We start from the raw sequence: 26,461 nt of genomic DNA on the forward strand, positions 1-26,461 counted from the left end.
TGACCACATATAAGGGAATACCTACCTACCACTTATACATTTAGCATGGCATCAATATTTCAGAAATACTTCTTCCAAAATATTTTTCAGTGGAGAGTCATCATCACTCCACAGCATTGTCTCCGTGGATAACAATGAGCAGTGACAATCTAACAATCTCAGTTGCCTCTATTAACAGATTTGCTGCTTATAGCAAAATCCTTTGCCTCTTTCTTGGTGACCCCATATAGCAATAGATTAGCTTCCTTTTTCTGCAAATAACCATTTTGCTATTCATTTAGAAGTGAAATAGCTTTAGCAAACTGGATGGGAAGATCTTATCCAGCCAGTTGGCCAGAAGATCTCCATCTCTAAATTAGCAATAGATAGAATATGTTTATTACATCCATCCCTGTACTGTAAAAATGCCAGTTATCCAAATCCATAGTAAAAAGAACAGCTCCTCAAATTTTAAAGGGATATCAAGGGTAAGAGTAAGCAGATATAGCCCCCAAATAAAAATGTAATTAATTTAAAAATGTAATTAATTTAGAAATGTAATTAATTTAGAAATGTAATTTATGAAAGCAGACTAGTACAGAAAAAGCCAAGATCTATTTACATGTCTGTTTAAATGACAAGGTTTTGCCTGACAGTTTAAGGTCATCAGCCAAGGAAGTTAATTGTCAAGCCTCATTATTTTTTGATAGTTTTTGAATCCTAATGTTGTTGACATTTTTCTTACAACTAGCATGGTGGTTCATAGGGGATAGTGTCTTAGCATTGCATTGCTCCCCATGAGAAATTTATCTTTGTGGTTTGGTACAATTGAGAATATATATAAACCATTCTTTTGGTCATAATCCTAGGCTGGACTGACTTTTGTAGTGTTTATAACTTTACCTGTTCTATCAATTATTATGTTAATCAATATTAGACCTACAAAATTATTAGTCTGTTATTTGTAGACATATATTTAACAGATGTCCAGCTAGCTTTTTAAACAGGAAAAAAAGCTGGTGTGGTTTCTTAAATGGTATAAATGAATACCATAACTTTTTTTATTTGTTTGCCAAAAAGGTGGGTAAACTCTGTATTATCCAATCACCTGTAGTTGATTTTCCTCCACCCCCTGAAAGCAAGCAGCTTCAGACAGCCTAACCTTTCAATTTTTTAAAAAGGCAGTTGTCTAAGTAAAATCTTCCTGCAGCCCGCATCTTCCTTACTCTCTATGCCTGAGAAATAAAGAACTTGAATATTATTGTTAGGTAAGTAAAGGCTGGGCTCAAAACAAATCTATATTGAAACAAAATACTTTGCTGGAGGTTCTCTTCCACTCACCCACTGAATGTGGAATGCTGGCCCCTGTTAACAAATCTGTTTTTTCTTTAGAACGATGTTTTCATATTAAAGTAGATTAGAAATGTAACATATAGCATGTTAATATTCCAGTATTTTGGTAATGTAAACATTCAAAAGAAGCAAAAATTAATGTTTTAATCCTGGAAGTTTAAATTTTCTCTAAATCTGCTGCAGTTCAAAGATACTGTTGGAATGATTTTAAAGTTCTGTGAAGTTTTCTTAATGCTACTTTCAATATTTTGTAAAGGAACATTTTAAGTTCACGTTACTGGGAGACTGACGTGATGGAGACTGTATTTCCAAGAACATTTACTTGGAAATAAGTTTTAATAACCTCTGTGAAATTAACTGGAGAGAATTTCTTTTTACAATTACACAATAGATATTTTATAGTAGCACTTAGTAAGGTCAATAACTATGTTATAATGTGCAAACAATTTTGTAAATATGTTAGCTTAATAAATGAGCTTTGTGAGTAAATTATTCAGACTAGCTTTTCTCCTACAACTTAAAATTGGGATTAGTGAGGTTGAAAGGTATGGGAAAGGAAAATGCTTAGAACCTAACTTTTTTTTAAAAAAGATAACAGATTGATGGATTATGGGAAGGAGAGAGTTGTTTACTAATCATACACATTTTATAGTAACACCCTTAATTAATAGAGCCATAAAACAGTCACATCGTCATAACTTCCTTCTCTTGCAAAGAGTTATATGTAGAATTATGAGAGCGTTTGTACAATTATATTTTACAATTCATGTTTCCTTTCTTACTGCAGGACAGTGGAATCCTTTGGGATAGATAATGGAAGGGTGAAAATCTGTCCCAGTAAGAGAGATTGAGAAATTGATGCTACAGATTATAGTTTAAAGTATTATTTTGGATGCTAGAAAATCCTTGCTACAAATGCTATTTTTGAGAGCAGGTATCTAAGGTTTGGAAATGGAAAGCAACAGCATTATTTATTTTACATGTCTGGGAGTTCCATGCTAGGGAGAAAGAAGAAACAGTACCAAGCATTTTAAGGACCCTGGACTAGAAAGATGGAAATCTGAGTTCTGATCCAGATTTAGGCATGGAAGCCCACTTTGGGCCATTCAGTCTCTCTCATCCTCAGGAAAAGTTTGCCAAAGTAGTGGCAAACTACTTTGGAAAATGTTGTCCAGAAAACTTTATGGACTAATTGCCAGGAGTCAATAGTGACTCAAAGTTTCCTTCTAATTTTAGCTTGTTGTGATAACTGTGTAATTATATAATAGCTAAGTGCGATAACATTTATTTTAGTCATACTTAGATGATAAAGTTGCAATATTAAGCTTTAATAAGCTACAACAGAGAAAGGAATACATAAGCTATACATTCTGCAGTAGAATCATAATTTTTTCAGGTTATGATTGTGACATGACTTTATCTCACTTAGCCAATTAAGTGAGATAAATGTATTCTTAAACGTATTCAAGTAAAGGAATCACCTGTTTTATAATCATAGAGAAATTGTAGGTGATTTCTCAATCACAATATGATGAAAAGGAGGCTGGGGTGTGTGAGTGTGTGTATGTGTGTATCAGAAAACATGTGCAGCACTGCCTTCATCACTTCGATGAAAAGAGCAAGATCACGAAGACTCATGAAAGCAAGAATATGTTGACTTGATAGAGAACATTTTACTTTGACCCCTATAATGAAAAAGAGCAGATTATTGTAACATTGTTGAATATGCTAATCAAAATGTTGGTAATGTTAGTTATAGTGTGGTGCTTTATCCTGGCCCATTTAGAAAGACCTTGGCATTATGGATTATAAATATTTCCTCTTTCCATACTAATTGAGAACGTTTTTGTTGATGTATTTCTCTTTGTCAATGACATATCTCCAAATGCAATTGCAAATAAAGCAGATCTTAAAGCCATTTTCCACACTGCTGCTTTTGGGAAGCATCTATAGATGCATACATCGTAGGGGAGACTTGTTTGGATAGGTACAATGGATTGCTGCTTATGAAAAGGTTGTGAATTAGAAAAACCACAATAGGAGAGATTAGAATGAATGCTGATCCATCAGTTGTCTTCTTAAGCTTCAGCATGTTATTATTATGAAGTACAATTAGTGAAATTGCATAATCATAATTTAAATACATTTTCAGTGGTCTGAAAGTAAGTGAAAGTAAGAATAATCCCTTAATTTTGTGCTATTTCTTAGTTATTGCGTATAAACTATATTTTTTCTTAATTATATTAAACCTTTGATTGAATGAGTCTTGGTTTAGCACACTTCGGACACAATGGATAAATTCTCTCTCTATATTATATGGTTCTGTCCATAGTTGTACAGAACAGCAAAACCTTATTCACCATTTCAAACTTGTACAAAATGTGTCAAGTACTTTATGTAAAATCCTGTTTGGATTTAACAGAAATTTTGGTTTTACAGACACCCTTCTCCTCCATTAAGTCTGTTAGAGCAAGATTCACTACATACAAATGGTTGTATTATAATGAATCTGAAGATGATACTTTGGGTTCTTCGTTTTACAGTCATCTCTTTTTCATTTTTAGGCTTTTTCATCCAACATGACCGGTGGCCCAGCCTTGTCATTTGCTCGGTGCCTGCTGAGGAGAAAAATCGTCAACGCGGACAGTCTTGAAGATTCCAAGCTATGCCGCTGCTTATCAACTGTGGATCTTATTGCTTTAGGAGTGGGAAGCACCCTTGGTGCTGGTGTTTATGTCCTTGCTGGAGAAGTTGCAAAAGCAGATTCTGGACCTAGTATTGTACTTTCTTTTCTCATAGCTGCTCTAGCTTCTGTTATGGCCGGACTTTGTTATGCAGAATTCGGTGCTCGTGTCCCAAAGACTGGCTCAGCCTATCTGTACACATATGTAACTGTTGGTGAAATCTGGGCTTTTATCACTGGCTGGAATCTCATTTTGTCCTACGTTATAGGTATGTCTGAAAGTTGTCAGGTTTATACGGAAAGTCAACACAGACTTTTGGCTTTGGATCCTGGCTGCTGTTGACTATTTTGAGTAAACCTCTGCTATTTCTTTCTCATGAGAGAGCCAGAGAGAGGAAGAAGCAGAGACAGTTTCTAGACATGCTCTGAAATGCATTTGACCTTTCTCTGTCTGTTGACAATGGTGAAAATAGGACAGAATGCAGCAACCAGCAATATGAGAGGGGTTTTAACTCACTATATATTAGGATGATAACATAGAAATGATACATGAACTAAGTAGAGAATACTTCAATCTCAAATATAGGTCTTGAATTCCAGTAGAACTTCTGGAAACCAAATACATTCAACAGGTCGACTCTCTTAGTACATTGGTTTGAATATAGCACGTAAGTTTGACATATATGATTTTCCAGGCACAATGTGAATAAACAAATTGTGGGCATGTAGGATTTAATGTATAAAAGTAGCAGACTGTAAAATATACCACTGTTCTTTCTAATTATTATTTGAAGCACAGCGTTCATGTATTACATGCCATGCTGAAGAGGGAGTTGGGAAGCTTCTACAAAGAGTATGACACAAATCAGTAGAATTGTGGAGCTTTTCAAACTGCTTGATATATTAAATATTTCCTTATCTTGATCAGTATCCAATCAAGCATTAATTCATCAATCAGTTTTAATTACAGATTGAACAATTATTTAATTCAGTCAGTTATTGAAGCTATTTGATACTTAGTTATCACCAGATAACATTAGTTATCTGGTGATTTTTCTGATAAAATAATTCTACTGATAAAGAAGACCCTATTCTGTTTGGATTAACCCTACTTCCCCAATATTTGGTCAATAAATTGCGATCTGTTAGGAAATAGCTACTTATGTAACCCAATGTGAAATATCAGAGAGGTGAAACAATGCTGTAAACTTATATCCCTTAGAGTGGGTTGTGCTTGTGTGTGTATATACTAAAGATAAGCAGCCTGTTTCAAGTTTAAACTGATTTTTTTTATCAGCAGCATCTGTTTCCACTTTCAAAGTCAAAGTTATGCTTTGACTTTAAAAAGGTTGTTTTGATATTCATCTTAATATATATTATAAAGTAAGATTGCTTTTTAAAAAATGCAAGCAAGGACTATATTTATGCCCCTATCTACTCGAAAGCAGCTTTTCTTAATGAAGTATATTATTTCTATATATATTGGAGTGAATAACCTACAGGCTGCATATAGTCCTCATAGCCCCTGTGCTATTCACCAATGAAATTTGATAGTGTAATTTGGTCTCAATATTTGACAATGACAGAATTGCAGTGTACTTCTAGAATTCATGATGTGTCCACATTGTTTCCAGAATTTTGAGTTTTAATTTATTTATTTTCTTCATGACCTTGGCAACCTTGGCCATATAAAAATTTGAGCATCTTTAAAATAGGAATGAACAATTTATTCTTATTGTTTATTTGATATCATTTTAGCATGATGGTTCAGGCATAAGACTGGAAAGATTTTTTGAAATTAGTGTGATAACGTAATTACAGAATGGAATTATGAACAACTTTAAGAGACTGGATGATGCTATGTAAATTGTACAGTACTTTTGTGCTATTTGCCATTGTGATCTGCCAAATATACCACATTTTTGTTTTTTATGTCAAAGGTACTTCAAGTGTTGCAAGAGCATGGAGTGGAACCTTCGATGAACTTCTTGGAAAACAAATTGGTTATTTTTTCCGAACTTACTTCAGAATGAATTATTCTGGTTTAGCAGAATATCCAGATTTTTTTGCAGTCTGTCTAATATTACTTTTAGCAGGTACAGTAATTTTAATGGTCATTTTTCTTTGACAATAATCTTTATAATAATCTATGAAAAATGTGTTTTACAACATGTAATGCTGGATTTACACAAAGTTATAGTATGGTGTACAAGAATATCGTCTGATTTAGGTATTTGCAGTCAAAACTCTAATCAGTCCTTATTTCAAAGATATAATTACACCTGGATTATTCTTTTGAATTAAAAATTATGTGGTTAATTTTGCTCTTAGTAGCACTTATTTGTCAATGACTGTGTTTGGGGTTTCTCCATATAGTTACAAGAGGAATAATTGTATACAGGCTCCTCATTTAGCAACCACAATTAGGACTGGCAACTTCGTTGTTAAGCAAAACAGTCACTAAGTAAAACGACAATGGTGTTTAAGATCTTACTTCAGTTTTTCTTTGCTTTAAAGATCTACAAAGTTCATAATGGAAAGATTGGTCATAAAGTCATTTTTTTCATCAACATCATAATTACAAATGATCATTAAACAGGACAGTTGTTAAATAAAGTCTATTTGTATTCACTGCAGCTCAAAACTCACTGTTGACTACAATGTGAATAATGTATTATTTGCATCTGATGATATTAGTGGCCTACCTTCATACATTTCCCAGTTCTTCTGGCTCGGAGGTTAAGTGGTGGTATTACAGGAATACAGACACTATGCACATATAGGCCCAGTAGAGGCTTGCACTGTGCAGTGCATATAGACAGATATGTTATTGTATGTATGGTCAAGTATGATAATTATATTAGAAACATTAAGAGATCTTATGACTAAAACATTTCTTTTATAGGACTTTTATCATTTGGAGTAAAAGAATCTGCATGGGTAAATAAAGTCTTCACCGCTGTTAACATCTTGGTCCTGCTCTTTGTTATGATTTCTGGCTTTGTGAAAGGCAACATTAATAACTGGAAGAGAACTGAAGAATTTCTGATAAACTACACTGCAGAAATAAAGTAATATGGCTTTTCTTGTTCTATATTCCCTTTCCTTCTATCATCTTTTCTGTTCTGAGAGCATTTACACTAAACTAAGAATTAGGAACCTCTGTCCATATCCCAGATTTAGCTCACGTAGCCTCCCACCTGATACAGATGGCACACTGAAGACAGGGTGGAGGCTATCAAAATGCTATTTTTCATATTTTATGTCTGGTGACGGATAATGCAGGGAACAGGAATTGCACATAAATTAGAAGTTATGGGTCAAGGAGTGGGCTTTGATCTAATCCAATAACATTAATTCTTTTTTGACCAGACTTTCTTTGGAAGGCAGTGGTTTAATTCCTCTTTCTTTTCTAATCAACCAGAAGTGACATTCCTTTTTTGTTGATTTTTTTAAATTTGTTTCATACAAATTGGGAATCATAAAATAAAAGATAATAGTTCCTATCACACTATAATAAACGGTGGCTTCTAGCTGACTGTGGGTGATCTTGAAATACCAAGAAGGTTGAGATTTGGGTGGGAAACCATGAGGAAATCCCAGGGGTGAGGGCTAGGTTGGAAAATTTAAAGTCTCAGAAGAAGGCAGTGGCAAATCATTTTCGCATAATTGCCAAGAGATTACATTGACATTCCTGTGAAGTTACTGGGGTCATCCTTGAGCCAAGGAAGATTTTTAACAATAACAGAACCTGGGTTGTTTTGTAGGCATAATTAAATAAAATCATGTTACTTTCTTGTCCCAATTTAAAATTAAAGCAGAAATGTACATAATCTCTAATTTATTATTAGATATTTAATCCAGAAATTTACCCAAATGAAACTGTGGTTTGGTGCTTTGCTTCTAGTTTAATGGATGGGATCCCTCTCAAAAAATAAGAGGTAGGGAAATGTATTGTATTCCCATTTTTTTCATATAGCAAAATTTTGACTGAAGTTACCACCATATTAACCTGGATACGGGAAATACCCAGGACTGCAGAACAGGCAGAAAATGGGACTAGGTTCGATTAGTCACTTTAGATCTTCTGTCTTTACTCAGGGAAGATACAAGCAGCAACTTTTTGTTACCTTATCACTAAAACTGGGAAGAAGTCTGTGTATTATAATACGTTCTAAGCTTTGTAGTGTGACTTTTTAAAAATAAGTCTTAAAATCACAGCTGTAATGGAAAACCTGCCATCCCTTTTATGAGAGTAATGTGTGGCCATCCATCTAGGTAGGAATGGTGAAAACTTGCAGGATTATAGAAGAAAATATTATTTTGGTGCGCATTGATATTTAGGAGAAATCTCTGGGTGCTTTATCAACAAGGTAAAATAAGGAAAAACAAGCAACTGTCAGTAAATAATTTGAGTGACAAAATAAGACTTCTTAAATTGTTCATTACATGTATAAAGCAGAGTAGTTGTAAATAGTATAATGTGTTCTACTTCATACATTTCATTTCTATCGTGAGTCTATCGTGAATCTTTGTCAGTTATATTACCTTATGAAGTGGTAAGATCTGTGAAAAAGACAGAAAACTAATGATATTGCTGGGCTAATACCACCAATCTATATAGTGCCACAATTATGGAAAGATAATTACATTCTACATTGCTTTAGGATTGTTTGATAACTACAGTAAGTGATAAATATCTAAAATGTTATAAATTGTTAATTGTATATTTAGAAATCTATCATCCTCTGAGAATGTGACAAGTATATTTGGAGCTGGTGGCTTCATGCCATATGGCTTTACCGGAACACTAGCTGGTGCTGCAACCTGCTTTTATGCCTTCATAGGATTTGATTGCATTGCAACTACTGGTAAGCTTTTAAAATTGTGCTGTTTTAATAGAAATTGTTAGATAGATCTCCATTTTATCTACACAACAGCCTTTGCTTGTGGTTGTCTTGAGAGAGATTGACTACCCCAAAGTCAGCCAGTGAGTTTAGAGAGTAGAAATGACCATAGTGGGTCTTCTGAATAAACATATTTGAATTATGTGCTCTAAATCAAATACATAAGCACATTGCCGTGCTAAATTTAACCAAGAATATTTTTAGCCATTGCAACCAGATATACGTTTTCCAATAGATATAGATAATTCTTCTTGTCCTGGGTACACATTCTAGATGTTTCTTTCTTATTGGCCTTTTGTCACTGTATCCCAACATCTTCCATATTTCATGTTCACTGTAGTTGCATTTATTTTCTCCTCCTAGGGGAAGAAGTCAGGAATCCTCAGAGGGCCATTCCTATTGGAATTGTAGCATCTCTACTTGTCTGCTTTCTGGCATATTTTGGAGTTTCAGCTGCTTTGACTCTTATGATGCCATACTACTTACTTGATGAGAAAAGTCCTCTCCCTGTGGCATTTGAGTATGTTGGATGGGGCCCAGCGAAATACCTTGTAGCAGTCGGATCTCTGTGTGCTTTATCAACAAGGTAAAATAAGGAAAAATAATTTGAGTGACAAAATAAGACTTCTTAAATTGTTCAGTACATGTATAAAGCAAAGTGGTTGTAAATAGCACAATGTGTTCTACTTCAAATCCTGCTGTTTAACTTAAGTTTTTAATCTGTGTGCTACTTAGTATGAAGAAGTCAGTGAATGGACTGTTTAATTATTCAGCCAATCTCAGTCTGATGAATATAGTCTTAAGAATTATACTGGATTTATACAAAATATTCATGTTGGATAATATCAATACAGTGCAGCTCTTTTGTTCAGCCCCATTTTTTTAAATAACACATTGAAAAGATCTTCTAAAAAGTGCAGCAAAAACAGGAGTCCAGTCTTTTTTCAGAATTATTCAATTGAAATTCCTAAAATATTTGCTTTTAAGTGTATGCTTACAATAATTGCATCAGATTTGGATATCTGAAATTGTTTTATAGCTTCATTGCCTGCTAATACAGTTTGTCCTGAATGAAACAAGTTTCAAAAATACCCAATAATTCTACAGTTTATTGAAACCAGTCTTCCTCTTTTTAATTTAAAGTAAATGTGGTTTCAGTTGATATATAAAAATCTGAATTTGGAGGATTATTTCTCCTATAAAAGAGACATCCATTTTTCTACACCATTACTAATTATTGCCACATATACTTTAGTGTACTTTGGAATTTTTTTGAAGCAAGTTTTTTGAACTTGGTGGTAGAATTGTAGGTTTTTTTCAAATCTTTTGTAGCCTCCTTTATTATTATTATTTATTCAATTTATATACCTCCCTTCTCCTATTGGACTCAGGGCAGTGCACAGCCAAGGATAAAAAACATACCAATACAAAATTTAAAATCAATTAAAAGAATTATACAGCTTTGGCCCACAATTGAAAACAATCCAATTAAAACCCAATTTACACTTAAAAAGCTAAAAAGAGCTAAAAGGGGGTGGGGTCACGCCAGCCCTGCTTGATGGAAAAGAAAAGTTTTTAGGGCACGGTGAAAGGCCCAGAGATCTGGTATCCTTCGTATCTCCGGGGGCAAATCGTTCCAGAAGGCAGGTGCTACCACGAAGAAGGCCCTCCCCCTGGGGGTCACCAGCCGACATTGCCTGGCTGACGGCACCCTGAGGAGTCCCTCTCTGTGGGAGCGTACTGGTTGGTGGGAGGCTATCGGCCTTGCATGTTACTTTTTAATCTGGCAAAACACAACAAATGAAAACCATCATTTTTTTCAGATGTCATTGAAAGATAGGAAATCTGATAGGTTAAAGAGACAATTCTGCAGCGAAATACCAGAAATACACATCTTGGCTAGTTTTTAACTTGGATAAATGCAATAACATTTACAACTCACCATTATAAATTCACCATATTTTTATTCTGCTTTGAAACATTTTTTTTTAAAAAAACAATGATTTTCCATAATATTGAAGAAAAAACATTCACCACAGCAATACTTTAAATACTCATATGATGACTGCAAATTTCAATTTCAGCATTTTGGTTAAAATAAGCAATATTGCGCTGGCTTCCTAATGCTTAGAAGGAATTATAGGCCTGTTTGCTAATAATGCTGAGATTATTAGCGAATATATTTTAAATTGGCATATGATATCAATAGGTATAAGCAATCTCTTCGGCATGCTAATATTAATCAAGTCATCCATTCTAATGTAGACAAGATATTCCTAATATATGAACCATAATTGGAAGATTAGAACATACTCATGTTATGATATGTTCTCCATTTCTCTTGTTTAGATTGTTCTAATTATAGTGTTTCATTTATTTATTAATATTAAACGATATGGTCCTTATAACCAGATTTTAATTGCAACGACCTTGTAAATACTGATTAATTGACACAAATATTGTAGAATTCCATTGTACACCTTGGAAATGAGAGAATGGAGGCATGCAAGTTTTTGTCATAATAGTCTTAATCATAGTTATTTTAAAATTGTTTTATTATTTAGATTTCACAAACCACAGTAGTTTTGTTACTTTATTCCATTATGTGGTATATATAGTACATAAGACTATTCATTTCTTTTAAAACAATGTAGATGTTTTATAGTCACAGAATAAGACGTAGAACTCTTTTCTTAATTATGTGCTATTATCATATAAACCATAATAAGGAGAAATATAGATTGAAATGTATAAAGTTTGCTATTGGTAGGATTACACTTTATCTAAGGTAATGTACTACACCATTCTACTTAAAAAGAATGGCATGCCATTTCAAATTATGTATATATAATTTGCTATTGATATATGATAAGGACTTAATTATTGCAGGGATATTTGTTGCTTGTTTTTAATTCTGCTGCCTGATGCAATTATTCAAGATGTTTTGTGGTGATGCTTAATTATATTATGCCAAGATACATCTTACTGGTACATTGCTCTGGAAAAACTACAGTGAAGATACAAGCTACCTGAATAATTAAAATAAAGTCTTCATTTTAAGGAAAAATTGGAAAGATGGGTCTATTGAAAATGAAAGTCGGTTAAAGCCAAGTCTTTGTAATGTAAATTATCTAAATTTGATTTAACAATCGTTTGACAGATCAGTGTAAATTCTTATTTTGTCCATGCACCCCAAGATCTGCTAAATTGGATCCATGAAATTAAAGTTTTATATAGTTATCAGTGTTTTATTACAAACATTATAGTTGTGGAACCAGTCATAATCACTAAACATTACAGATATTATTCAACTTCAGAGAGTTATATCAAGATTTTTCTTCCGAATTTAAAAATATACCTATGGGATATATTTATTTATTTTATTTATTTATTTATTTTATTATATTTCTATACCGCCCTTCTCCTGCGGGACTCAGGGCGGTGTACAGCCAGGATAAAACATAGCATATAAAATTTAAAAACATTTAAAAAAACAATTAAATATTTTTGGCCCGAATTTAAAACAACCCAATTAAAACTGAATTTCGATTAAAAAACTGAGAGGTTGGGATCAAGCCAGCCCAGCTAGATGGAACAAGTGTGTCTTCAGGGCCCGACGAAAAGTCCGGAAGTCTGATATCGTGCGTATCTCAGGGGGCAGGTCATTCCAGAGGGCAGGTGCTGCCACAGAGAAGGCTCTCCCCCTGGGGGTCGCCAGCAGGCACTGCCTGGCCGATGGCACCCTGAGGAGGCCCTCTCTGTGTGAGCGAACCGGTCGGTGGGAGGCTATTGGCGGCAGAAGGCGGTCTCGCAAATACCCCGACCCTAAGCCATGGAGCGCTTTAAAGGTGGTCACCAACACCTTGAAGCGCACCCGAAAGACCACAGGAAGCCAGTGCAGCTCGTGCAGGAGAGGTGTTATATGAGAGGTGTTATTATGGGAGCGCCCCATCGCTCCCATAATCCCCCGCGCGGCCGCGTTCTGGACCAACTGCAGCCTCCGGGTGCACCCCAAGGGGAGCCCCATGTAGAGAGCATTGCAGTAGTCCAGGCGGGAAGTGACGAGTGCTTGAGTGACCGTGTGTAGGGAGTCCCGATCCAGAAAGGGACGCAAGTGGCGTATCAGGCAAACCTGATAAAAAGCCCCCCTGGCCACGGCTGTCATATGCTCTTCTAAAGACAGCCGTGCGTCCAGGAGGATGCCTAAGTTGCGAGCCCTCTCCGTGGGGGCCAGTGATTCGCCCCCAATAGCCAGCGATGGCACCAGCTGGCTATATCAGGACGCCAGAAGCCACTCATGTATCTCATGTATCATACAGCATCTTTACAATAATTAATTAAGCTAATCTTATTTTTTTTTCCTTTTTAAAGCTTTTTATCATATCACAAATCTGGTTGATATGACTTACTTTGTGTAGACTGGGGAGACAATAATTTGGGTTTGGTGATTGGCACCATTAGCTGGGGTCCTTGGTGATCTCTGAGCTTGGTGGCTTTCCTGCAGAAGTTTCATTACCGAACTAGGTAATATCATCAGAGCACTGATAATGAAATGTCTATAAGGAAACCAAGTTCAGAGAGCACCAAGGACCCCACAAATTAACCTAAGCTATAAATGCAGGCAGTCCTAAACTAACAGCAGTTCAATTTGTGGCCATTTGAAGTTACAACAACACTGAAAATAGTGACCGATGACCATTTTTCATATTTATGTCCGTTGAAGCATCCCATGGTCACCTGATCAAAGTTCAGACGCTTGGCAACTGCTTTATATTTATGACGGTTGCAGTGTCCCAGGATCATATCTTTTTTACCTTCTGACAAGCAAAATCAATGAGGAAGCCAGATTCATTTAACAACCGTGTTACTAACAACAACTGTAGTGATTTGCTTAACAATTGTGGCAAGAAAGGTAAAATGGGGCAAAACTCGCTTAACAGATGTCTCATTTAGCAATAGAAATGTTGGGCTCAATTTTTATTCATAGGCTAGAATTATATTAGGCATAATATACTGTAGTAGATATTATGTATACTATAATAACAATAATAACTTACTTGATTTAGGCATTACCTGATTCCAGAATCAAACAAAATTGAATACAATATGAATAAGGAAAAAAAAGATAAATAAAAGCAAGTACGAAAGCATAATATTGTGATGCTGTTTAAGAGAATGTTATTGCACTACTCCAGAGATTGAGGACAATTGGTTATGATCTACATTATATAATCTGTATGATGAATGATATTGGAATGAATTAATATTCAATTCATGAAAATGAATGATCTATATCAGATGTTGGAACCACACTATAAGTCCTTCCAAAAAAGTCTGCATATTAATATGTTATTTTTGTACCATTTAAAAACCAACGGATTCAGGAAACTTGTATCTTAACTGTAGTTATCACCATATATCATATCACCTCCTTGCCAAAGTCCCATATTCCAGAATCACTTCCTGTATTAGTATTGTGTTGCTTTTCTATAATAAATTGCATGACTTGGTGTTGGCCATGTTGCATGTTCTTTTGCTTTTTATTCAGTCTCCTTGGATCCATTTTCCCCATGCCTCGTGTAATCTATGCTATGGCATCGGATGGCTTGCTTTTCACATGTCTAGCTCAAATCAACCCCAAAACGAAGACTCCACTTGTTGCAACTTTATCATCAGGGGCTGTCGCAGGTGAGGTCCTAAGTGAATGTATTGTAAGGCAATGGATGCCTTCAGCCACAGACAACCTTCAGAGTGATACATGGAAAGTTATCATTGTATTCTATTGCAACTCAAGCTCTAAATTATGATTCTCTGAGTAAAAATATTATTTTGTCTGTCGCAAACATTGTCGGTTGGAAAACTAAGGTTTGACCGAGAAAGTACACCCATTTCTATCTATGTCTATATGTTGGGTTAGCTTTGGCATGTACTGTTGTTACTGCAGCACTTGAACAATTACATTTTTTGTTCTAGTCTTCTGGGCTCTATGTTCCCTTTGCCTCGCATTCTGTTTGCCATGGCACGAGATGGTTTACTCTTTAGATTTCTTGCCAAAGTGAGCAAGAGGCAGTCTCCAGTTGCTGCCACAATGACAGCAGGGCTCATATCCGGTAAGCTCTGTATATTGAGGTTTCTTAACTGAGACCTGTTTTCCCATGCATAGCTCTGTGATATGATGGGCCTTGCTTGCTAATGGTTCGTGCATGTAAATTGGGAACAGAGTGCTGACTAATCAGAAGGCATATTTCATTTCAATTGTGATTATGGTGGTGGTGGAAGAATGAGCTCCTTACAATTCTTCTCCAAAGCTTTCCTTCAGTGTGAACAATGATATTGCCTGGTGTGTGTGTGAAATAAAGAGTAAGTTAGTTATCTTGATAGTTTACTTTTTTTTTCAATGTCCCCATTGTGCTTTTTGTACAATTTCCATATACACTTTTCTACAACAAGTCTCCGCATCTCCTCTTAAGCCATCCTAAGCAGCATATTTTGCTAAAGGAAAGTGGCATGAAAGCTGTGCCTGATCCCCTCTCCATCTGGCACAGTTGCAATCTCAGCATGTTTTAAGTCTCTGTTTTAAACAGTGTTAAGTTTTTACGTGTTGAATTTTTCATAAAAATTGCCAGTTCAGATTATTTAGCCAGCTGAAAAAATGCTGATTATTTTTACTCCCACAATATGTATGATCTGCTCATTAGTAACAAAAAAACAAACAAAAAGGTCAGGAAGTAATAATATAATATAACTATAAAGAACATTTTCTTTATTTTACCGATTTGTGCATTCTCTAATTCCACTTGCAAATTGTTTTATATTTCTTCCCAATTTCTTTCTTTTGCCACTTAGGGGTAATAGAGACTGTTTGAAGTGGGATTGATGGCTATAATAGTATCATGTTTCTTTTAATCAACAAAATAACAAGAAATTTTACGAACAGAAATCACTCCTTGAAAATCTAGTTCTTGTTTATATTGTACCTGCAGAAGACAATGTGACTAATTTTCTTTCCTCTTAACAGTCTGTCTACCATGTCTTTAGTAAAGCAATCCAATACATTTTATTTGATTTAACACTGTTTAAAGAGAGATAGTTTTTGTGGATGCCTGAGAGTTCAAAATTCTTTGCATGAGCTTTCTGCAAGAAACAGATTAACCATGACCATAGTTATCAGAATACTTCGTATCTATCTGTACTCTATCAAAATAAATACAATTTGATCCAAAATATTACTTAATTGCTCAGATGGATAATTCACAATAAAGTTTGCCTGAAACATCTGCATGCTTTTTAAAATTACTGTGACTTTCACAAATAAGGTTGTTGTTTTTTTGCATTGTCCATTTTAAAACCCAAACATTGTAAATGTTTTGAGAATAATTTTAACTTAACAAAAGTTTCCATGAATGAATTATTTATCTCAAACAGATTATAAAAGATTGCTATAATGAACAAACTTTAATGGTCATATAGCAATGATTTATCCTATTCAAAATTAATATGATTATAATGTCAGAAACTGCAAACAGTTCATAAACTCAGTAAACAAATATTAAATGCTTAAATATATGATGATAAGAAATATATATGCTTTGCTTAATATGTAGATACTTAATGCAAATGCTGTTTTTCCCGTTCTTCTAGCTCTAATGGCTTTTCTCTTTGACCTAAAAGCCTTAGTAGACATGATGTCTATTGGTACACTTCTTGCATACTCATTGGTAGCTGCTTGTGTTCTCATACTTAGGTGAGTTCTGAAATTGAGTTTATAAGCAATTTGCAAAAGTAATTTTTCTGTAAAATAATTTTTGTGTAAACGGTTTTGCTTCTGCCTCAGTTACAGAAGACAATATATTTAAATGCTGGCCTTGTGCATGAGGTCATCATAAAATTTCAGACCATGTGTGGTTCCTATATTTCTGCAGATTTTAAAATGAACAAAACTATGTATTAGTGAAGATTCAACCCTGGGGAAGATCTGCATAGTTAAGGCAATGGTTGTATTATCTAATTAGTGTGTTGACAATCTAGTGACACTGAGGTGTCATGCTGCCTCTCAAATGGTAGCGCAGCAGACTAAAGCACTGTTATTAACATCAGCTGCCTGCAATTACTGCAAGTTCAAATCTCACCAGGCTCAAGGTTGACTCAGCCTTCCATCCTTTCTAAGGTAGGTAAAATGAGGACCCAGTTGTGGGGGCAATAAGCTGACTTTGTATAAAATATACAAAAGTATGAAGGCTATTGCTTAATACATTGTAAGCCGCCCTGAGTCTCTGGAGAAGGGCGGCATATAAATCAAATAAAAAAATAAATAAATCTGTAAGTGGCAACTCCTGGTCAAATTGTTCCAAAACTTTATGCTCTTATATGAGATTTCATAAAATGATACCATTTCAAATTATTATATTAAAAAAATAAATTACATTATTTTAAATGTAATTTGAGATTGTCCAGAATATTGCACAGTGGTCCTTACTCCTTGAAAATTAGGCTGATGCCTAATCAATTAAAATACTGTAACTAAATCAGTGCTGAGTAGCATGTATTCTAGAGCTAATTTTGTTTTTAGACTGATTTTACATTAGCAACCCGTGTCTGCACACACAGGTACCAACCCAATTTAAACTACGAGCAACCAAAATATCCAGCAGAAAAAGAGGCCCTTGCAGGATCAGAAGGCGAATATAAAAGTGAATCTCAAATTAGCATGATACCAACAAAGAGGTTTAATCTGCAAATGCTGACTAATCCATCAAGTTTACCAACTGAACAGTCTGCTACTGTGGTGAGCCTTCTTGTGGGTCTTTTGGGTAAGTCCAAACCTATTGGAATGCTTTTAACTTCTTTGAAATTTTAGCTATATGCAAAATGCAGTTTTGAAGATCAAATTCGTATGTTTTGTAGTATATTAGTCCTTTGATTCAAGTCCAAGGAAGTGAGGACTTGTGTGTTCTGCATATATAAATCCATGGTTCTCCTTTTTAAAAGACATTAACCTCTACTTTTTGTATATATCACAAATTTTCAGATTTTTGAAATTCTAAAATAGTCTGTCTTTTTTCTGTTTTCTTTGATCATCTCCACTCAGCTATCCTGATTTGTGGATTAAGCATTCTGACAACCTATGGAATTCATTCACTTGCAAATATGGAGCTTTGGAGTATTTTTCTTCTTGTGTCTCTTTTCATACTGTTCGGGATTATTATGTTTATCATCTGGAGGCAACCTCAAAATCAACACAAAGTAACATTTATGGTAAAGGGTCTGTTTGTAGATAGCAATTTTTCATTTTTTTAGCAAGGAGGAGGAAGAATGTGGCTAGCTCTGCTATATTTATTTGGGGAAAGTTGCATGAAATGTGGTGTGATCACTTCTGGTGAAAATCAATACATAAATGTTAACAAGTGTCATAACAATTTATTTTTGGCAACTCTGGTAGTTCCAAAAAAGAGCCAGAGGTGCATCTGAGCAACTAGAGATAAATTATCTTGGGCACAACAGATGGTCAAGCAGCATGTTTCTAAGCACTTGGATAGGATGCTGCAATTAACAGAACCAATGTTGATTTGTAGCAAAGGAATCATGCCCGAGTAGCCTTCTCTCCTTCTCTCAAAAAGATCTAGATAGGCTTAAGCAGTGGCCAGGAGGGAATAGGATAGAGAGAAGGATAAAGTCCTGCACCTAAACAGGGAGGTTGGTTTCAGGACACGAGGAAGTAAAGGCATACAGGGATTGTTTGGTTTATTGAAGTACATTAGTTGAAATTTAAGCTTTTCCAAAGTAGAGCCTCTAACTCAAAATACACATTATAGTATAAAATATAAGTTGGCAATATGCATCTCAGACTGTTACTCCACCTAGAGCAACTTTCTCTAAACATGTAAGCTGCCAACTCATGAGTTTTCTACCATGGGTAGTATCTTTCTATAAATAGAAAGTATTTCTGAAATCTCTATATAAGCCTGACTCCGGTAGCATGTCTTTGATGCTACTGTGAAAGGTCTCCTGACATTCAGAAGTGATTTATGAATCCTGAAACACCCCGGTTCCTGTGAAGGGCCTTGTTCACTAGCATTTGTTCCATCTATGAGTGTTTCCTTTGCTATTTCAAGTTAAATATTTAGGCAATTATTTCACTCCTCTACTTGAAGTGTAAATTAGATTGGGATCATAGGCAAGTTCTATGGAGAAGAACATGGTTCATATCTAGTTGTTGTGTTATATTGACATAGGTGTGCTTCGATTCCATAGATTTTGAAACTACCCTGTTTTAACTCCCCAAAATAAGAAATCCCCTGATAATAAGCCCAATCGGACTTTTGAGTGCATAGCAATAAGGCGAAGCGCTTATTTCAGGGTTCAAAAAAATATAAGACAGGGTCTTATTTGCGGGGAAACACAGTAACATTTCATTAAATTTTACAAATTTTAATATAAAGTATTAAAGTGTTGGCTTTGGGTATTTTAGCAAATACTGTGAAATATTTATTCTTAGGTTCCGTTCTTGCCATTCTTGCCATCTTTAAGTATCTTAGTGAATATATACTTGATGGTACAGTTGAGTGGAGAGACATGGATACGGTTCAGCATCTGGATGGCACTCGGTAGGTATCCCCTTGCCCTCTTTTTTGTAAAGTGGCTTCTGGGTATGTCCATGTGTATGCCTATGCATAAATATTTGCCCAGTTGTCTTGTTGGGAGAGGAAATTTTCTAGGACTGACATTGACAATCATTTGCAACAAGTTAAGGAAACCAATCACGGCATAGTCTGCGCTTTCTTTTTTGATCTATTATGTGTGTGTGATAAGTGTACGTTGTTTTTTTTTCTGCATTAATACAAAAATTCTTTGCGTCCAGTTATTAAATTTTGTTAATAAAATTTGTTTTGTAACAGTTTTCTCTTATATATCATATAATGAGACAGTAAGAATTACCATTCAACAGTATATGGGGACTCAACTATCATTAAAATAATATTTAAATGTTGTCTTGATTTGTGGGAAAGAATCTGTATATCACACTTAGAGAAGGTCAAAAATCAAATTGTAATCTTCAGTAGAGTTGTAGAAATTTTACTGACATATGGCAAGTCTACAAAAATTATTGGTTGTTTTGTTTTGAAAGGACTCCTGATTTACTTTGCATATGGCATCCGGCATAGTATGGAAAGGTGTCCCAAAGAGGAAGAGGAAGATGATGACAGCTGCTCAGAAAGAAGCGAAACTTTAGAAAAGAAGCATATGGGAGATACAGGTGGACTTGAACATGCAAGTGAAAGTGCTCAGTTTATTCCACATGAAAAGACAAGTGAATGTTAGTGGTCATTGATAAACCTGTTGTGTGCGCTTTTAGGCAGTGATGGCAGCAGAATGGAGTTGCTTGGTGAAATGGTGAACTACTTGCTCCCCCCAAATTAGCAGTAACCCACTTGTGCTTTATGGAAATATCTAGTAGAATACATGAAAGATGATCTAAATTAGTTGCTAGATATCTCTTCCATCAGAGACTTGCCTCAGAGGGTTGCAATCTTTAAAAAAACTGAGCAAGAAAGTGGAGGGAAATAAATTTCCCAAGGGGGCCAATCTGACTCATTTGTCATGTTAAAGAAGTTGGTGATTTCCTTAACAGTATCTTACAACTTTAACTGGCATGTACTATATAACTAATTATTAAGGAATATCTAAAGAAGAAGAGTTGAATATTATGGTTTATAATACTGGAGATGCATTCTTAACTGCTTTTAAAAATAGGGTAGCATTGCCAAATAATCACACAACTACTTGAGTTCCATCACTCTGTACCTTTCCATACCTTGTTTCTCAGCCAGCCACCTTTTGTGGTGTCTTCTTCTGTGTCGTTGCTTCACATTGCTCCTGTGAGTGAGAGGTTGAGGCTATCCTTAGCCGTCCATTATATCAGAAGTAGCCTCAGATGTATAACTGTTATACTTTGTCGTGCAGAATGAGGTAATGGTCACTGACTGGGAACACAGCAGTCGTGACAGGATGAGGCTGGCAAGAAGAATAGAAAATATAATACAATACAATATTGAACTGATTTAAGGATGAGTGGAGATGACCTCAATTCAACAGTGGGGAAAGATCCCAGATTCATAGAAATTGCTGGGGGGAAAACCACAGTTATCTGACCTAACTTCTGCTTTGCTGTTATCCACAAGCAGTATAAATTATGACAATTCTTCTAAAAAAAAATTAAGAATAGTTGAAATGGATATATTTGATAGAAAATCTAGATTGAAATTCTGTTTGTATCAGTTTTATTTCCCAATTCTTCATCCTTGCCAATGAAAATGAAGAACATGGATGAATGATTAATTTAAACAAATGATGAAGCACTAGCAAAATGGCACTTCTGTGGAACTGAAGTTTACAAAATGCTGATGTATCTGTTGACTTCCTTAATATATGGATGTCCTAAGCACGTCAGCACTGCCAGAGACGGCTGCAGAACTGTGCACCTATGTTTAACTTGATAAATTATTCAATTAAATATAGGGGGGGGGGAAACTTTATTCAAACCTGGCCGATTTGGGGATGGTGGTGAGTAGAATAAGTGTTGAACTTGCATGTTCTTCTGTCTTACTCCAGTTACAAAGAATTTGGAATGTTTCATTTAGGTCATTGACTGCTGTTTGCACATTTCATCACATCCTTGTCAGGTGGTGATTATTTTTAATTAATTTAAAATGTCAATTTCAAACTATGATATATAAAATAATTTAAATAATCCTCAGTTAATAGGAACAAAAGTGAAACATGATGTTAGATTAGATATGAAGGACTGTCCTCTCCCGTTACTTCAGGAGTGAGGATCAAGCAGAGCAAGCTTTGGACCTACTACCGCTTGTTCTCCTCACCATAAATTGTGGTTTCTCCACAATACCCAAACATAGCCATTAAATTCTTCTTCCTCTCTAGGAAGCAATTCTCTTCAAATTCTTTTGTCATCAGAGGTGATAAAATATTTATTAAATAACTCATGAATAATTTTTTATTTTTGTGATGTTCCCTCTGTTTATGAAATAGAGGTACCGTATGTATGTATATATTGCAGAGAGGAGGGGAAAAATGAAAAACATAGCTCAAATGTTTTAGCAAAACTAATGTTTAAGTGTGATAGGTCTTTCTTAAACTTTGAGATAATGTGCTGGTACCCATTGCTGGCTTTACCTTTTGGGTAAGATTATCGGTTGACACTATATAAAATGGTTATATAGTTAGTTCCCAGCATACCATTTGGGATAAGTCAAGGCACTGAATCTACTTTAAGAAGCATCATGTATAAGTCAGCAAGTCCCAAAGAATTTTTTTTTCTTGAGTCCAAGAGGGTTTGTTTCCATCTTTGTTTGACCATGTAAGGATTCGTTTTTAATTTTCAGGTTCATTTTCCTTAAACAATCAATAAAATGTTAACAAAGGTAATGAATAATTTAAAAATCCATATATAATTATGTGTTGCTTTAATATACTGTACTTACATTTGCACTATTTTTTCCTACTTCAGCCTGCTTATTTATGTATAACTTGTGAAACTAATACGTCATTGCAGACTTTAGTATGAATAGCAGATGTGGGAGCACAATTATTTTTTAAAAAATGTAAGCATACAAACTTCATTTAGCTTTCTATGCTCAAGTTTATATAATTGGATATAAATCATTTACAAAAAGACATGCAATGGGAAGGCACTTGAAGAAACAACTGTGTCACCATTTGGTCATCTCAGATACACATGTGAATATTGAAATTATGTGCAAAAGAACTATACATCTGGAGGTATTACTTGTGTTATTACTTATAAAACAGGCAAACATACATGGGCTTTTTCTTTAAATGAAATTTAGGGAAATAACTTTCTGAAGGAAAGTCGATAAAATAGAGAACTAGATTTTAAAATTTTTAGGAACTATTTGTGGAAAAACAACCTTGTGACTGAAATTTTATGTAAATTATGATCATTATTTAGAGTATACAGAATAGTTCTCCTCATCCAATTCCCAAATTGTTATAAAATTAGATGGATGATCTTTTAGTATAGGAAATGAAAGAATAATGAAGAAGTTATTTTTACATCTATAGTAGCTTTTCAAAGTAGTTATCTAAAGTTATTTTAAACTGTTTTTAAGATATCTTTTCATAATAAATATGTCTTTAGCTTGTTTAATTTTAATAGAAATATGTATGTTGTAGATTATTTATGCAAGCTGTGAGACAGAACAAAATTTAGAAAAACCTTCAGATGGAATGTTCAAAATTACATATTTTGTACTGAGCCCACAACTGATAATGAAAGTGCTTTTTCTTAGACAAAATTCTTCTAAATGAGAAAAGAAATATTTCTAATTAAATTTGTATATTTATATTTTAATATTTTTCTGCAAAAGGCCACATTGAAATTAAGCAAAGTGCTTTAGAAGTAAAGAATTATTATCAAATCTTAGATAATAGTTGATTCTAGATATTCATCATTACTTTTCATGTGCCATTGTTTTTTTTTTCTTGCGGGTAAATGCCTCTCTGCCAAGCAAACTGAAAATGTTAACCCAAATTGAAAAATGTTAGGGAATGCCAGGACACTTGGCATTCAGACATCAATGCACGCATAAACCATATTTACACACCATTCCAAGGAACCCTTTAAAAAAACCTAGGAAGCAGAGGTGGGTTTCAGCATGTTCTGACTAGTTCTGGAGAACCGGTAGCGGAAATTTTGACTGGCCCCGCCCCTATCTATTCTCTGCCTCCCAAGTCCCAGCTGATCAGGAGGAAATGGGGATTTTGCAGTAACCTTCCCCTGGAGTGGGATCGGAATGGAGATTTTACAATATCCTTCCCCTGCCACACCCACCAAGCCATGCCATGCCCACCGAGCCACACCCACAGAACCAGTGGTAAAAAATTTTGAAACCCACCACTGCTAGGAAGGAAACAAAAAGACGCATTCTGTCCATTTGGTAACATTCAGATAAGCAGGGATTAATCCCAGACAATCAGACAGAAAACAATACCCTAATCAAGTTACTACGAAGAAGAAAACCGCACTCCCACCAAAAGTCTCAGGGAAAGCTACTTTATATATAGACAATAAACCCCACTTGCTCTAGTGATGTTACCTAGTTGGGTAATAAATATGTCTGCAAGCAAACAGCCAAGCTCAGAGAATACCAAGAACTCCACAGAAAATGTTAAACCTAAGACTTACATACAATCATCTTAGATCAAAACAGTCATACAGTTCTTGAACTTCTTTTGATAGATTTGGGTTATTTTGGGTGGATTTACGATTGGTAAAAGCTGGGTGATTCTAAGACAAAGATCTTTAGGCCCATAGTCAAGTACATTTGGGAGTAATCCCTAAATGCACATACACTTAGTGTTACCCAGTAGTATTGCCAATAGACTTTGTTACGCTACCCTGAGAAAAAGCCCCATTAAAATTGAAGGTATTTACTCCTGAATCAATGTGCAGTTCAGTAAATAGCTTTCATGTACTTAGGGCTGAGCTAGTCAATGGTAATAATGCTCTGTTTTTAATAAATAAAAATGTAATTGTATTTTTCCTGCAGTCACTTTTAAAACACGTCTGGTTGGATGTGATCACTTACAGTTGGATGAGATCACTTTATTTTGAGGTTAAGGGAGCCTAAGTAAAATACATGCACAGACATAAAAATCTGAGGATGTCATAATTTTTCATAACTTTTGTCGTGTGTAATATAGCATTGAATGAAAAAGAGTATATGGGTAGTCCTCGACTTACAACTAATTATTTAGTGACTATTCAAAGTTACAACAGCACTGAAAAAAGTGACTTATGACTGTTTTTCACATTTATGATTGTTAGAGCATCCCCATGTTCACATGATTAGAATTTGGACACTTGGCATCTGAGATAAATTTATGATGGTCTCAGTGTCGTGGGATCATGTGATCACCTTTTGCGACTTGACAAAGTAAAGTCAATGAGGAAGCCAACTTCACTTAACTGTGTTCTAACTTAACAACTTCAGTGACTGACTTAACAACTGTGGTCAGAAAAATAGTAAAATAAGTGAAAACTCACTTAAATGTCTTGTTTAGCAATGGAAATTTTGGGCTCCATTGTAGTCGTAAGTCAAGGACTACTTGTATTTGCTGTATAGGCTTGTGTTGGCTGAATCTTTACCCCCGTTACAAGCCATTCTTTCAGAAGGTCCAAACATTTTTAGAAAGATCTGAATTATACCTTGTCCCCGAAAACAAGACCCTGTTTTATATTTTTTTGAACCCTGAAATAAGCGCTTGGCCTTATTGCCATGCGCTCAAAAGCCCAATTGGGCTTATTATCAGGGGATGTCTTATTTGGGGGGAAACAGGGTAGAACACCGTTTTGTATATTGTATATTGATTTTTAAATTTGTTCTCTAGAAACAGTATTTTATACATGTACTCCTATATAGGGGGTTTTCAATGTAGAAATTTTACCATAAAGCAAAAGGTATTGAAATGTAGTTTGGAGAAAAATTCACTATAATGGGCCTTGGGTAGGGTGACTTTTAGTGAAATATGTACTTTTTTTCCTTTCTCTTCCTGTCAACCTCCCATAAAACTAAAACTTGAGTGGGAAATCTAGGAAACTAGAATAAATCTCATGACAGGTCACATTTTATGCAAAGTTAGCTATATCACTGCTTATGTGTATATAAGTAGATAGATGACTGTAATCATTATTACTGTGTATATGTTTGTTGTTTATTAAAGGGGAGAATCTTTTTGTAAAAGTCTGGCACGATATTGTGTAAACAACTAAAGGAAAAAAATCCACTTTTAGTAATGTATAAACACTTGCAACATGTGAAATAGAAAAAAAAGGTAAATTGGTGCTTTGGTTTTTTTCACTGTTAAAACAATAAATAATAAGAAAATGTTCTTGCTATTGTTCACTGTAAAATACTGCTTTGAAGAGAGCTGTGCATTTGTTCTCTATTTTTTAAAATAAAACTGAAAAAATGTGCATAGATCACTTTGTTGTCCTTATTTGGGTTTGGGGAAAAAAGTTACAAAGCAGCAATTGAGAAAAAAACATCATGTTCAAATAGCGTAAAACAAATGTGCAGGAACTTAAACAATGTTCAATAAGTTCATGATTGTCATTTTAAAATAGTTTGCCACCCTGCAAATAAACAAGACTCCTGGAAGCACATAGTTTCAAAGCTGCTACTGTTTTATACTCCATAATTATATTCCATAATTAAAGTATTACTGCAAATGATCCATTCATCCATCCATCCATCCATCCATCTTGCTCCCTATCTGAATTTTTTTAATACCAATTTTTATTGCTTTTAAAATAACAAAATAGTGAAAAGGAACAAAACACAAAAGATACGTACACTGTCAAAAACATCTATCTGCTTCAAATTAAGTTAAAAATTCCAACAAAAATCTACGTAGTTTATCGTTACAATAGTAAACAATTCTCTCTCTCTCTCTCTCTCTCTATATATATATTTATCTAACGCAATTTCTTAAACAATGC

At 34.8% G+C, this 26,461-nt stretch overlaps 1 protein-coding gene and 1 long non-coding RNA gene across 6 annotated transcripts in view; one reads left to right on the forward strand and one right to left on the reverse strand.

The window, feature by feature from the left end:
* SLC7A2 (solute carrier family 7 member 2) overlaps window positions 1-20,600 on the forward strand; it is a 45,613-nt gene extending 25,013 nt beyond the window's left edge. For 2 of the 5 annotated variants that reach the window (XM_034442844.3, XM_034442846.3), the window contains 11 exons: window positions 3,897-4,284; window positions 5,956-6,111; window positions 6,921-7,086; window positions 8,750-8,886; window positions 9,286-9,508; window positions 14,471-14,610; window positions 16,564-16,666; window positions 17,530-17,732; window positions 18,011-18,177; window positions 19,418-19,526; window positions 20,048-20,600. In XM_034442844.3, coding sequence (XP_034298735.1) covers window positions 3,912-4,284; window positions 5,956-6,111; window positions 6,921-7,086; window positions 8,750-8,886; window positions 9,286-9,508; window positions 14,471-14,610; window positions 16,564-16,666; window positions 17,530-17,732; window positions 18,011-18,177; window positions 19,418-19,526; window positions 20,048-20,241 — 1,971 coding nt within the window. In that variant the 5' untranslated portion in view covers window positions 3,897-3,911 and the 3' untranslated portion in view covers window positions 20,242-20,600. Of the gene's footprint in view, window positions 1-1,171; window positions 1,248-3,896; window positions 4,285-5,955; window positions 6,112-6,920; window positions 7,087-8,749; window positions 8,887-9,285; window positions 9,509-14,470; window positions 14,611-14,895; window positions 15,033-16,563; window positions 16,667-17,529; window positions 17,733-18,010; window positions 18,178-19,417; window positions 19,527-20,047 lie in introns of those variants that run through there. The other 3 variants (XM_034442848.3, XM_087874629.1, XM_034442847.3) reach the window with 2 other exon arrangements.
* LOC148112604 (uncharacterized) lies at window positions 6,133-20,934 on the reverse strand. Its single transcript, XR_015729106.1, has 2 exons — window positions 20,735-20,934; window positions 6,133-9,495 (listed from the first exon to the last, which is right to left on the reverse strand). It is a non-coding gene; the product is annotated as an uncharacterized LOC148112604 (long non-coding RNA).
* Window positions 20,935-26,461: the final 5,527 nt, after the last annotated feature.

Source organism: Pantherophis guttatus, chromosome 8 (assembly GCF_059756535.1).
Source record: "Pantherophis guttatus breed Tessera chromosome 8, ASM5975653v1, whole genome shotgun sequence".
Lineage (NCBI taxonomy): Eukaryota > Metazoa > Chordata > Lepidosauria > Squamata > Colubridae > Pantherophis > Pantherophis guttatus.